Genomic DNA, 14,359 nt, shown 5'->3' with positions numbered 1-14,359 from the left:
TTTAATAAATTTATTATATATATCATAATAAATAAAAAAATGACGCGTATATATTATTATTTTATATTTTATTATTGAATGATTAATATATTTTTTATCATTTAAAACTAATGAATATGTGTCAATTATTTAGTAGGTTGATGTATAAGTATAAACATATAGCAAGACTAAATTAGATTTTTTTATTAAATTATAACTAGTGATATCTTAAAATATATGGATGCGTCAATTTGCACTTGCACAGTAATCTGAATGATAAAAAAAAGAAGATTAAATTCAACCATATTTTTAATTTGTCACTGAAGCTTTCAGATTCTAAAGAGTATCTGAATTAACCGAATTCAATTTCCTTCAATGATGATTTAGTTGGTAGAGACATTTTTAGCATATTCTTTAAAAGTGACGAGACTTTTTTCGTTAGATCAGATTCTTCTTTTCTTTTCTTTTTTCCTTTTTCTAATCAACTAACTAACAAAATCATGCCAAGCAAGAACAAATCAGTTAATCAGCAAGAATTAGGTTAATTAATGGCTGCTTGTAATCCGGTCTGTATTAGATAAGACGTCAAATTAGAATCCTACATAAAGGAAGTGGAAAACAACACCAAAGTCTTTATATTATGTAGCTGATAAGAGTACGTAGTCTCTTTTCCAATCATAATACTGGAGAAAAGAAAAAATATAAATTATGATATCCATACTTTGTTGTCAAGATGGAGTGAACATTTCTATGTGCTATAATGCTATATATTTTGGTTTTTCAATATTTTAATGTGCCTATATTGCAAGTGATTTCTCTTTTTCCTTTATTTAAAATTTGCATCTCTTATAAGTGAACCAACCAAATCAAATAGCTAGGATTTAATCACAGAAAAAGCTAGCTAATTTTGTAGCTAGCTGAGTGCCGAAAGTCCCTCTTGTAATTGATTGTGTACTTAACCCATCAAAGCAGCTAGAATATAATCTGCATTCTAATTCTAATACTAGCATATATTTAATATTATAGGAAACCTTCAAGTTTAATGAATCTCGAGATATGGGAAAAATGTTAAACATCAACAATTCTGTAATTAATATAAACTAGGATTTTATTTTTAATATTATTTAACCATTTAATTTTAATTGCTTTGTTAATAAGAAATTAATATTGTTATAGTTTTATCTTTCAATTATTAGTAAAAATAGCTAAAATAAAAACATATTATGGAGTTGTGACAATAGGGTATTTAATTTGGACACTAGGGTTAAATAAAGTCAAAACTCAAAAGATTGCAAATTAAAAGAATAGATTAAAAAAGGAACTTTGAAATCGATGGTGCCCAAATTGTTAGAAAAGACAGAAGATATACAGCTCATTTGAAAAGGTAGCTCTTGACAATGAATGGCTTCCCTGACATGATTTTGCCACACTATTATTTCATTAGTCAAGGAGGTCACAATCTTCCTTTTATTATTTATCCTTCTCTTATTGTTACAAATCTACTCATTCTAACCGATGCAGGGTTCGTCTCATTACGGCTCACTAAGGCTAACGGTCACGATTTGAAATCCTTATAGTCCTATTTATTGGATTGTGTCCAGGTCTCGACGGAAACACTTAGATGAAATAGAAAAAAAGAATTTACACTTAAGATTATTAGTTTATTTTATCTTTTAACTATGCTTAAAATTATCAATTTCTAACTGCATATTAATATAATATCTTATGCAGAAGAGATTATTCAAATTTGAAACATTTATCTCTAAAAAATAAATGTCACTTAAATTTGAACTAAACTCCAAATATAACATCAATGAATTCTTAATAGAAACCAATGGAGGTTAAGTTATCATTAAATTGCTAAACTAATACTCCACAAATTCAATGACTGAAATATATTGCTGTACACGTTTGGTAGTTTAGCAATCCACATTGTTAGGGTCTGCATCCATCAAAGCCAGTTTGGACATTAATGGCTCACGGGTGGAATTTAATGAAATGGGTGCCTCGGCTTTGAGGCTTTGTTCAGCCACCAACCGTGGATGCATTAATTTCCCTAATGTTTTGATTCATTTGCTAAAGAGTTTCATAATATAACTTTTATTTAGAAATGATTTTGTTTTCCTATATAATATAACAAGTAATAAATTGATTATAAATGAAAAATATCTCATATTCGACTCAGTTTCAAATTCAACAAGGTGTTTGTTATTTTTTCTGTTTCATATTTTTCATTTATTTTCTCAAATTTAAAAGTAAATTATATTTGTTAAAGTTGTTTTAAAAACATAGTTCTTACAAAATAAAATATATTTTTAATAAATCATTAAATATTATTTTTTATAATTTTTACATTTTATTATACCTCTCCGCATTTTTAATTTTTAATTTTTCCCACTTTTTGCGACTTTTTTCATTACATTTTTATGCAAAATTAAATAAAAAGTTATTTAAAAAAAATAACAAATAGAAAGCGTCAAATATTTTTTAGTTTAGTTTTTTACTTAATATGTGAATTATTTTTTATTTTTTTTACACCATGCTTAATTACTGACCACACGGTTTTTATCGAATTAATCTCCTAATTCTCTATTAATAAAATTTCGATTTCTTTTTATGGACTTTCTTGAAGTCAGTTTTTGTGAAAAGCCTAATTTAATTAGTTTAAAAATGAAAATTTTAATTTTTATTATAAATAAACTTCACAACAAATCGGATTTTAAATTTAGAATCATTTGACAAAAGAATACTAGAAACTTATTATTAGCTTAAGCGGACCCATATAAGACTTCAGCAAAGAGGGTGTTTAACATAATTATTGGTAACCAGTAGATAGTTTTTAGTTTATAACAGTTATATCATGGTGTTAGGACATCTAATAACAACCAGTAGTTATTAGGACATCCAATAGCTCTAATTTGAAACTTTTTACTAATAACTCTTATGAATGGACTAAATTGACATTTTTTATTATTTATTTAATATCATTTATTATTCATTTTAATTATAATTTATCTTAATTTTTTAAAATAATACATAACAATTTAAAGTATTTCTTATGTTTTAGTTAGTCAGCATTTTTTATCATTATTTCTTTTTATTTTTTTTTGTTAAATTAACAATGTTGCTATGAAAATAATTTCAAAATAATAACACTATTAAATTAATATTTACATTGGTCACTGAACATATAAATAACAACGGTTATAAATAATTTTATCAAACGCAATCGTCAATACAGATTAGCTGAACATGTCTTGAATCATTTAGTCAAGAAACCTGTACTTTTCCTGTAGCCAAACAGGGTATAAGCGTTAATCAAAGTACAAAATCATCTGATTTTAAAGAGCTTTTTAACCTTTTTCCTTTATCCTTCTTGAAGTATAGTATTAAGGATGTGGAGGACATTTATTTACAGAATTGTGAATCAAATAAGAATTAGATGTGTTAATGCTTGTGTGTGTGTGCGCGCGCATTTATGGCCATCAGAAATTAATATGGATTATATCTAATAGCAGATTTCTACACTGCTCTGATGTTCGAATAAGTTGCAGTTGCTCCTGTTCTTCACTGCGTGCGCCCTACTAGTTTATCATGCGGCAGCTTTTCCGGTTCAGTGACCGCTGATGCTTCCTGACCTGTAATGCTGCATTTGCTAAGTTGCTACACTTGTGAACAGCTCGTCAATGTTGTTTGTTTGACTGACAAATAGAAGTTGCTTGTTATATTATATACGTCTGGTTCACGAACAACGTGATATACTAATTCTATTTTTTTTTTTTTTGTATTTTTATATTTCAGGTTTAAATAATTAGACTATTAATTTGGGTAGATTGTGATATTTTTTTATTTTAATTTTTTTCATCAAAATAATAAAAGAAATCATTATTATATCAAAGACTGATAATAACCTTGGTTCATGACGCACTTGTTTTAAGTGGTAAGTGGGTACAAATTATTTGTTGGTTATATACATATATAAAGTCCAATTTAAATGATTGTTAATATAAGATAATCTTTTTCTTCTTCATCATTATGTAATGGCCCTTCTCGTGATATTATATTCTAATTTAAATCGATCTCTATGATAATTTGTATCATCTGAACTTGGCTAATGGGACTAGACCTTTTTCTCATGATTTTAAAGACAATTTCTTTAATTTAAAAGTGTAATCTGAAGTATTTATTTTCCTCATGGGTTTTCTGTTAAATTTAATTCATTGCTCATCAGAATAAATCTAGCACAGAAAACCAGAATTAATGTCATCTGATCAACATTAAGTCGCCATTTGGCACGCAGGTATTAGTGAATACCTGACACGTTCACATTGCATCATCTATTGATAAGCTAATCATGTAGGGACTGATGAGAAGTGAGTAAATGCATGTTTATTAGAGCTAATTAATCAAGGTTTTAATCATTTGGGTATTGCACATAGTTTTCGATGATGACAAAGAATGTTGCAATCGACGTTGAAATTTTCCATAATAATTATGAACAGAAGCTTCTTCATCCCACCAAAATGCTAACGGATGATTTCTTATTAGAATTTGTTTTGCAATTTGTGATCGTGGAAATATGTATTATTGCCATTTCGTGTTGCATCAGTCATTCAGGTCCTAATTGCTTTGTTTATTACTGATGACATATATATATATATATATATATATATATATATATATATATATATATATATATATATATATATTTTATAGTAGATGGTTATTACATTTACAAATTAATATCAATAGAAAATATTATCTAATTTATATTAGAAATTATAATAGTTTAAATAAAAATAACTAATATAATTATTAAATAAAATACATATATATAATTAATTTGAAATAAAATGTATATAATTTATTAATAACATATTTAATTAAATTTTATGTAAAGTGTAGGTATTAAACTGGATGTTTTGTTTATTACCGGTGTTTGTTATATAAAATTCTTTTTTAGCGCTATTAAAATTTTCAGTATTTGTTATTCCAATTAAATATTTTAAATTAATTTGAGATTCCAACATTAATTTAAATTTCTAATACATTCATATATCTCTTGTATATTACTTTTTTTTTATCTTATATTAAAATACTTAATTCGTACTATTTTTTAATTAAAAATTGAATTCTAAAATTTTTAATTATAGAAATTTTGATATTTTATAAAAAGTACTATTTTTTTCTAATTTAAGATGTTAGGTGAGGCTTTAAGAATATTTTATATTTTCAACCAAAATGATCTAACTACTCGGAAAAAAGAAATTCACAAAGAAAAATAATATATTACAAATGTATGGCAAGCTTTTGTGTTGGAAGAAGAAAAACCGCATCCAAATAAAAATATGGTAATGAATAACAATTTTTAATATAATTTTTTTTTTTTTTTTAATGTGATGGATCTATATTTATGATTCATCTGAAACGGATAAGATCACTTAAGAACAAAGACAAATATACGATAATTCATTGCAAAGGTAATGGATATTCATTGAGAAAGCAAAGGAGTTTCACGTAAAGGTCAGTACTTTCAACACCATTTGACCATGAAGGTGGCATCTGTATATTTTGGTATTAAAAATTCTGATTGTGTCTTTCAAGTTGTACAAAACAAAGACTCTGACAAATCATTGTCATCTGTTCTTCAAATCGATTGTAGAGATACAAGAAATGGAGTTGGAGTTGTATAGCTGTGTAAACCAAACAGTAAAGACAAATCACTGTCATCTTCTTGTCTGTTTTGGGACACAGAAATCTCTGGTTCCACGGTCCATATATGCTTGGCATTTTAAAAAAACACACACGTACTTATAATAATGCTATTGATTTTAACAGAGGACCAAAAGTGAGGAGGATTTTTAGATATTAAAAATTTAATATGGTTTAAAAGTAACTAATGAAGATAGGGAAGGGTTGAAACCAAAATTTAGGAAGCAGAAAGTTTTAGTTAAGCTAAATGTTCTAATTAAGTTAATTAAACATTTCAAATGTCATGTAAACATTATATACATAATTGTAATAAAAAAACTCCCACTTTTCGTCGAGTTGTCACTGTAAAATGCCTCTTGTTGGAATTGAAGAAGAGAAAATAATTATATATAGTTTTATAACGAATCAATTAGAATGGATTGATGTTAGATATTTTTACTAATCATTTAATTTAATAGTTTTAATTAATTATCAATCGAATTTCAAAATTTTATATTATAAAATAATTTTGTAGTTGTTATATAATCATATAAATAAAAATTCTAAAATCTTAACCTAAAAATTTATAAACTCAAGTGATAAAATAAAGCCGTAAAAAAGATTAATCTTCAATCTCTGACCTAGACGAAAGGAAATACTTTTTAAGAAAAATTATACCTTTAATAAACCAATCAAAATATAATATATGAACTCAATACTAGACCTGACTTTTAGGCTGGAAAAACTCTGATTATATTATAAAATTCTATTATAATGTCACTAAAATCTAAACTAGCTACGCAATTTAAGTCTATTAAACAGTTAGCCCCTTGAACCCTTATTCTTAGTACTTAGTGCACGGGGATCACCAGCTCAGTCTAGGCCGGATCGAACCATCATCAAGTGTGGTTAAGAAAGTTTATTTCTAAGCATGAATGAAAAGAATATCATTTTACATAGGGAATTTCTTTCTAATAAAATACCCACCCTGCAACTAAAATAATTGAGATCCTTCCTGATCATAGTGGGCACTCCGAAGCATTCTTCTTTAATTATTAGTTTATTTTTATTAAAATACGAATAAAACCGATCAACTTGCCAAGTTGCAAAATCATTAGACCAAATTGTTCACGACTAAAATAAAATAAAAGGCTTATAATTTGACGTTATTCCCCGAAAATCACAATTGTTTTAGTCTTTATTCAACTTAATTATGACATGAGTTTTAGTTATAAAAAAAAGAAAAAAAAAAAAGAAATTGCATATTTCAACCTCAACAACATTTCAAGGACGAATATTCCCTTTTAAGATTAATACATATTAAAATTAAATGTTACCATCTGTAAGAAACCATGATTATATTTTTTTTCAATAAGAAATTAAGACTTTGTTGTTAATAATAATAATTGAACAGAATCATGTATGGTGGTCAGCAGGAATCTAGCTAGCTTCCACAGGTACAGTAATGGTGGGTGATTTTGGGGCATGCATCTAGAAAAAATGATTAAAGAAAAGGGCAAAGTGCTGATTGTTTAATTAGCTAGTGAGTGAGTATTTGATAATGCATGTGATGTAATTGCATAACAAATAAAATAAAAAATGGAAGCAAATTGATGTCGGACAGGAGAATGATTAGTTGATTGATCTTGACATTATTGAATAATAATAATAATAATAATAATAATAAAAGTTCTGACAATCACAAGTTTGTTAACATTCTATATTACTTTATTATTAACGTATAGATGAATCTCATTAGCAGTCCTTAACTTTAAATACTTTTCCATTTTAGTATCTCAACTTTTATATATTTATAATACCAAGATTATTTAGAAACTTTGAATTAATTTATTTATATTTATATTACAAGACTTTTGTCGTAGACATAATATAACACAGCTACATATAAACTTATAATTTTTATAAATTTGAAAATTCATAATAATATATGTATATGTATATCACTTTATATTTTAGTTAAATATTTTTTGAAGTCAAGTTAAAGATTTGATGATGTAAATTAAAATTAAGAGATTATTATTAGAAACATGGTTAATATTAGCGACGAGAAAGAATATTTTATCCAATGACGTACTGTTCATATTTTATCTTAATCTAAGAGATTATTGACAAAAACCACGTGATTAAGCCTATTCTCTGCATTAGGAAAACGTGTTTAGCAATTCATTAGTAGCATGCAGCATGTATCAAGCCACCGTAGCTTAACTTTTCTTCTCTTTTTCTTAAGAAAAATATTAGTTTTCACTTTTCTCTACTGTTCATTTTTTCAGTTATTACACTGTTGGTGTTATTATTTTAATTATAGATAATAATATAAATTAGAAAATGTTAATAATTTAAAATATATTAAGCTTCTTTTTTGAATTTTTTTGAATATTTTAGATTTTATTGATATAGTAATATAAAGATTATTTTAAATTATTTATTAATTTCGTCGTTAATTATATATAAAACTATGCTTGATATGACTAATTTTTATTTTAATGGAGATACTAACTTATTAACTAGAGCTGTATTCTTTCATTCAAAAAACCTATGTAAATAATACTTGACTAATAATAATAATTGAGAGCACTGTGTAAATATTGTTTGTCCAACCCTCTTTTCATATTATATGAACTAACTGAATCAATAAAAAGGAATTAGTTTTGTTGGCGACCATAGAAAGTAATTCTTAAGACGCGTAAAATGAATATAAGGAGTTCATCATTAGGAACCAGGTCAATTACATACTTATAATTTCTGAATCAATTAAACTTCTCCTTTAAAGAAAAAAGAGAAAAGAAAAAGAAGACCCGAAAGGTAGGAGATGAGACAACAGAAGGGGGCCTGCAAATGCTTTTGAAGAAGCACATAGAAAAGAAAAGGCTCCACTTCTACACAAATATAATATTAATATGGGGTCATGAGATATGTAAACGGGTACAAAATAAATCTAAAAGAGGTGTTAGAAAACGCGTTCAATAAAAAGAGAGATGGAGAAGTGGGCATCAAGATTTTGGTGTCTGATATGATATGTATGGCTCTAACCTAATTGAGGGAGTGTTTGGCCATGGAACCCATATGTGGAATGAATTTCAAAAAAGATTCACTATAAAGTCTTTCTTCTTCATCTTTCTCGATTATTTTGGACCCTCTGTATACACACACAAACATATGTATGCAAAAAGTTTACTTTTGAGGAAAATGAACAAAAAAATTGAACAAAAAGATTGGTGGGCTTTCATCTTCTAAGTTGTTTTGAAACTGGAGATATGAACAAAAAAAGCATGCGGTATGCAGTCTTGGAAAAACTTTGCTAATTTTGAAACCGTGTGATGTTTAGATATACCCACATGCTAAATTTGCAAAAAAAATGTATTTTTTGTTTTTATACAACTTAAATATATATATATATTATATGTTGCATTTTCAAAAGGGTGAAATGTGCATGCACTGGGGGAGACTAGAAATAGCCAAAATGGTTCGGACATAAAACAGTGACGAGTAGTCCAACTGTCCTTAAAATATTATACAGTATTTGTAAATGTTGCCATTAAAATGATCTTGTACTAAATGTCTTCTTTCTGGACCATGGAAATTAAACCTAGCTAGGGTTCGCTAGCTATAACATCCTTGTCTGAGGTACAACTGATAGCTTTACTGGTCCATTCCAACCATTAAATTTTAGACAACTATTTATTTCTCTCGCTCCCTCGCCCTTAACTTGTTTCTCTGGATATGTTTCATACTGCCCATGTTATTCTTTTTTTTTTTTAGAGAAATAAAATGTTCCATACTATTGATCATCAAGTAAATTGCCTTGGGGCTTTTCTCTGCCACAACTTTCAAAAGTGTAAGTTAGAGGGTAAGAGATGAAAAGGGGAGCAAGAATAAAATTGTGGGGCAACTTATGAGCCAAAAGTAAAAGGTTATACTTTATGACTTTTGGACAAATAACAAAAACTTGGTTCGACAATTATCTAGCATGAATGGAAATATGTTTTTACTTCTTGCTACTGGATCCCAATATAAAAGGAATGGTATAAGAAGAAAATGCAAAGTTTATTGGAAATATCAAAATTCTTAGTATTCTATGAAATAATATGAAGTGCAAAGTCAAGAACATAAAGAATCTTATACAGAAAACCGAAATATAAAAATGAAGATGAATTTCATAGAATAGGAAAAGAAAATCATAGAAGGCAAAGACAGTTAGGATATCACTATATTAATGGCCACAATTAGTACTATAGATATATTAATTAAAATCCCCATCCATATATATGCAGCATTGTCTCTTACTCAATTTAGCAAATTGGTAATTATTTTTATCATTATCTTATTTCAGGGGATCAAGATTCTAAGATTGAGTGATGATTACTAAAAATATATATATTTTTAAATCATATTAAAAAATACAATCAGGGTTAGGTATCTTATACATTCCTGTGGTGTTTAGTTCTATGCCCTACCAAATAAATTAAAAAGAAATTGATTTCTTTGTGCCTACCAAATAATAATACATGTACACATACATACAATATATATGTATATAAAACATGACGCTTATGATGATGATATAATTGAATAAAAAAAAATGGCATATCCCATTAATTTCTTTTTCTTTTCTCAACGTTATAAAAATTTGTCTGCAGAAACGACAAAACATAATGACTAAGAAAAAGTAAGTCATTTTTATTCAAAAGAAAATGATTTTTAGTAGTAATACATGTATCAGCAGAAAGAGAGGTGGTTCCTGTCTTTTGGTCCAACACGTGAGAAAAAGACCCTTAAATGATGATGATCTGGGTTTTTACTTTGCTGGAAGTATGGAGTATTTGGGTTTTCATGCTGGTGCATGCAAAGCAGAACACAAAATGTATACTAATTTTGAGTTTATATATTTATAAAACTTTTGCTTGATTTTATTAGGAATTGGCTGTTGTTAATGGGTCCATTTTAGAGGAAACCACGATCACCATCCAATCTGTGTAAATATGTTATATATATAAGAAGAAACAACTCAATTATCCGCCTTAAGATCTTCTAAAAATGGATTCGTGTATCCTACAATCATTTGGGTTTGTGCATGAATTTATAAAAATAAACATTGATTATTTTTAGCAGTTTTCTTCAAGAGATTTTTTCTTTTCTTCAAGATGTGTGTTGCCATAGAATGAAGAAGAAAGAAAAACATACAAAGATGCATACAAAACAAAAGACATGAAAAGAAAAAGACCACTCCTTTTTCTAATAATTGAAAGTTACTGTTTGTTGACAAATATGGGTTTCCTTTTCCACTAATTAACATCTCAGTACCATGCAAGAAGAGACCATAGATACATTCATTCATGTTCTCTTGAGAGAGGAAGTGGGTCTGTCTGTGCTCTCGTTAAGTGGGTTTCTTCTTTTTTTATCTTTTTTTTTTAATTTATCTAATCCATCCCATTCCAAAAGAAACGATTAAATTTTAAGATATCTAATTAAGCAAAGTTCGTTAGGAGGTCAACCAAGAAAATCAAGATTTAAGCCTTTAATTCTTTTGAGATAACCCCATGATCTTTATCTTCATCGTCTTTCTTTTTCTTTTCTTTTATTTTTATTTCATCATATGGCGAATTAACAAATAGCCAAACAGTTTCACTTTCAAGTTTTTTTTTTTTTTAAACCTACCAAAATAGAAAACCTCAAAAAGCTAAAGACACCTTTTTGAACGTCAACAAATTAAGCAAAGAACGTAGACACACACACACAGGCCAATTTCTTTTAAGAAAAATAAAATAAAAAAGAGAAATCCTGATGCAACCCCTTACAACATAATCAATTAAAGAAATGAATTGGTGCAGAATTTGTAAATCTTTTCAACGAACACAATTATTCGATCGAGATAGCAAAAGAACATATATTTCCTTGTTCAGTGTATATATAAATGTAATATTAAAAACAGTCGTTGCCCTTTTTAACAAAGAAGCTAGAGCTAGACTTCTTCAGTTCTTGTTCTGGTTCTCGACCTATATTTGCAAAGAGATACTCGGATCCCAGTTTCGTCATCTTCAACCAAAAGGAGAAAGGAAAATATCATATCTAGAATTGACAGTCACTGTCTAATGTTCAAAATAAATGCTCCAGTTCTTGGGAAAAAGAAAAGAAAAATCCAAATAGAAAACTGTCCGAAACAGAACAGATAAATCTAGGAGAACAGCAAAGAATGTGGAAATGTTAAAATAGCCAAGTACTACTGCTGGTTCTAAGCTGTTACCCTAAAGAAGCATATAAATGTAAATTGTCAGTGTCAAAGTATTAATTCAGTAAGTTTCACCATCTTAGCATCTGCAAAATATATATATATATTTTTTTATTTAAAAGGAGAATTCCTTAACATTCATCGAGGTGAAAACTAATAATTGAAGTGTTCTATATTGGAGGTCCCCTGCCTTTTTTAGCATTATTCTCTCTTTTTTTTTTTTCTTTTCAATTACATATAATCTTGTCTGTATTTGTTTCAACACAAGCCGTAAGCAGATCTCAGAAGATACATAATAGGGTCAAAAAATCAGCTTTATCAAGATTTTTGAAGCTAGATTTTATGAGATGCGCAGCGAATAAAATCTCATAAAGTTCTGTAAGTAATTGCATAAGAAAAAGATGGAGATTTGATATATCATTTTGGAGCATGAACTAACTAAATTACTGTTACATATATATCAATTAAACCAAATTGAGTGACTCTTTCTGAAAAAACAGAGTTGTCTTACGTAGATTATCAGCTAGGTAATCTCGAAAGCTGTTTTCTTTTTCCTTTTGTTTTTTTTTTATTTTTTGGGAGTCTGGAGAAAGAAAAAGGGAAAGACAAGAGAAGAGAGCACTAATGAACTTCCACCAACCAATACAGGAAAGGGAAAAACTTATGGCATTTTCCTCTTTCCTCAGTACTGTACAGTTAGATTTGATTAAGGAGGTCATAAATAATGTTACATAAACACAGCAAGACAGGGAGAGTTTTTAGCCCTTTGAAGAAAAACAGAAAAGGCTAAACATTTTAAATTACATAAAAAGAGAGAGAGAGAGAGAGAGAGCTGCAAAAGAGGAAAAGAAGAAGAAAACACAACACACACTTCAAAATGCATTATTCACAAAAGGAGAAAGAACAAGAAGCACTAATTATTCCAAAACCAACCTTGTCCAAAGCTACTGCTACTAGCAGTAGAAAGATTAGGCATCAACCCTTCAATAGCCACTGTCAAATCATCAAAAAGACACCCACCGCCACCAACGTGACTCTCCTCCAGCCACGGAGGAGGATAAACCCACCCATCAACCGAGTCAACATATACAAAATCGCTCCTCAACTCAGATGACTCATAACTCGTTCCGAGACTCGGCAACTCCACAATCTCACTCAACTCCTCCTCTGGCCCTGTTGTTGATAGGTCCATAGCAGATACTAGTGATGATAAACAAGAATCTGAAGAGGATAATGACAATGAAGATGAAGATGTTGTTGTTGTTGCCGTCATCGGTGTTGCTGCTGTGGAATCAGTTATCTTTTTGTCAAATGTATCCATTTGTGCAGCTTTAGCAGCCGCAATTTGGACGTCGCGAGGAGCGAGTGAAGCTGGGCGTGGTAGTGAGTCGGCGAGCTCAGGGAAGTTAAGAATGGCAGAGTTTCCTTTGATGCTTAAAGCAGCAACATCATGTGCCCTTGCTGCCATTTCAGGTGTAGGGAAAGTACCAAGCCAAATGCGGGATTTCTTGCGTGGTTCACGGATTTCTGAGACCCATTTCCCCCAGTTCCGCATGCGAACGCCACGATACACTGGGTGTTTGTTCGTGTCTCTTATGCGTTTTATCTTCTTATTGGTTGGTGATTCCGGGTCTTGTTGTTCCTCTACTAGTGCTTCTTGGCGTTGAGTTTTTGATGCAAAGTTAGCGGCTTTGTTAGACGTTGAGAGGGCTGCACCGGGTGAGGAAGGGGAAGATGGAGAAGAAGACGATGATGACAACGAAGACGAGGATGTGTATTCAGGCTCTGAATTTTGTGTTCGATCAGTCATTTCTCAATTCTTCCGTTTAGTAGTGCTAAAGATGACAGTATAAATATTGAGGATGCAAAATTCTAGCTTGATTCCTTAAAAGGTTATGCAAATGGAAAGACTGTATGCTTGTAAAGTGAAAGAAAAGACTAACAGATGATAGAAAGGGCCAATGAGAAGCATGTGGACTGTGAGTAAGTGCTTTAGGGAAGAGAAAAAGAAATACACAGCAGTTGGGCAAAGGAATTAAGGAGAAGAAGGAGAAGAAGAAGAGAAGGGATTGAGAGGGGGGGGGGGGGGGGTGTTGGGCATTCCATCATTTCCCAATGAATCACACAACACTTATAAGCATTGATAGAATAGAGATGGGTGGACCCAAGAAGAGAAAATGGGTCGCAGAGTCTCTAGATGATACAAAAAAATTAAAAAAAAAAAAAAGAAAAAGAAGAAGAAGAAGAAGAAAAAGAGAAAAATAAAAAATAAAAAATGGTGTCCCCTCCTCTACTTCCACGCAACCCCTATCATTTATATCTAACTTTACTAGTTTCACCTGCGTCCAACTATTCATTTTTCCCACATCTCTTCTTCTGCTCTATCCAAAACCTTTTTCATTTTTCATTTTGTAAATTCTTGGGTGCTTCTCTAGACGCCTG

General features: G+C 29.4%; 1 protein-coding gene across 1 annotated transcript; it reads right to left on the bottom strand.

Moving 5' to 3' along the window:
• Positions 1 to 12,547: 12,547 nt before the first annotated feature.
• On the bottom strand, positions 12,548 to 14,359 carry LOC8275655 (ethylene-responsive transcription factor TINY). The gene has a single exon (XM_015717594.2). It carries the CDS (start codon positions 13,725 to 13,727, stop codon positions 12,831 to 12,833), a length of 897 nt encoding a protein of 298 aa, XP_015573080.2. The 5' UTR covers positions 13,728 to 14,359; the 3' UTR covers positions 12,548 to 12,830.

This window comes from Ricinus communis, chromosome 3, assembly GCF_019578655.1.
Source record: "Ricinus communis isolate WT05 ecotype wild-type chromosome 3, ASM1957865v1, whole genome shotgun sequence".
Lineage (NCBI taxonomy): Eukaryota > Viridiplantae > Streptophyta > Magnoliopsida > Malpighiales > Euphorbiaceae > Ricinus > Ricinus communis.
This window is presented reverse-complemented; position numbering and strand designations above follow the sequence as displayed.

Excerpts from the sequence above, each read along its gene's own strand:
- LOC8275655 (XM_015717594.2), bottom strand. The coding sequence starts at position 13,727 with ATGACTGATCGAACACAAAATTCAGAGCCTGAATACACATCCTCGTCT.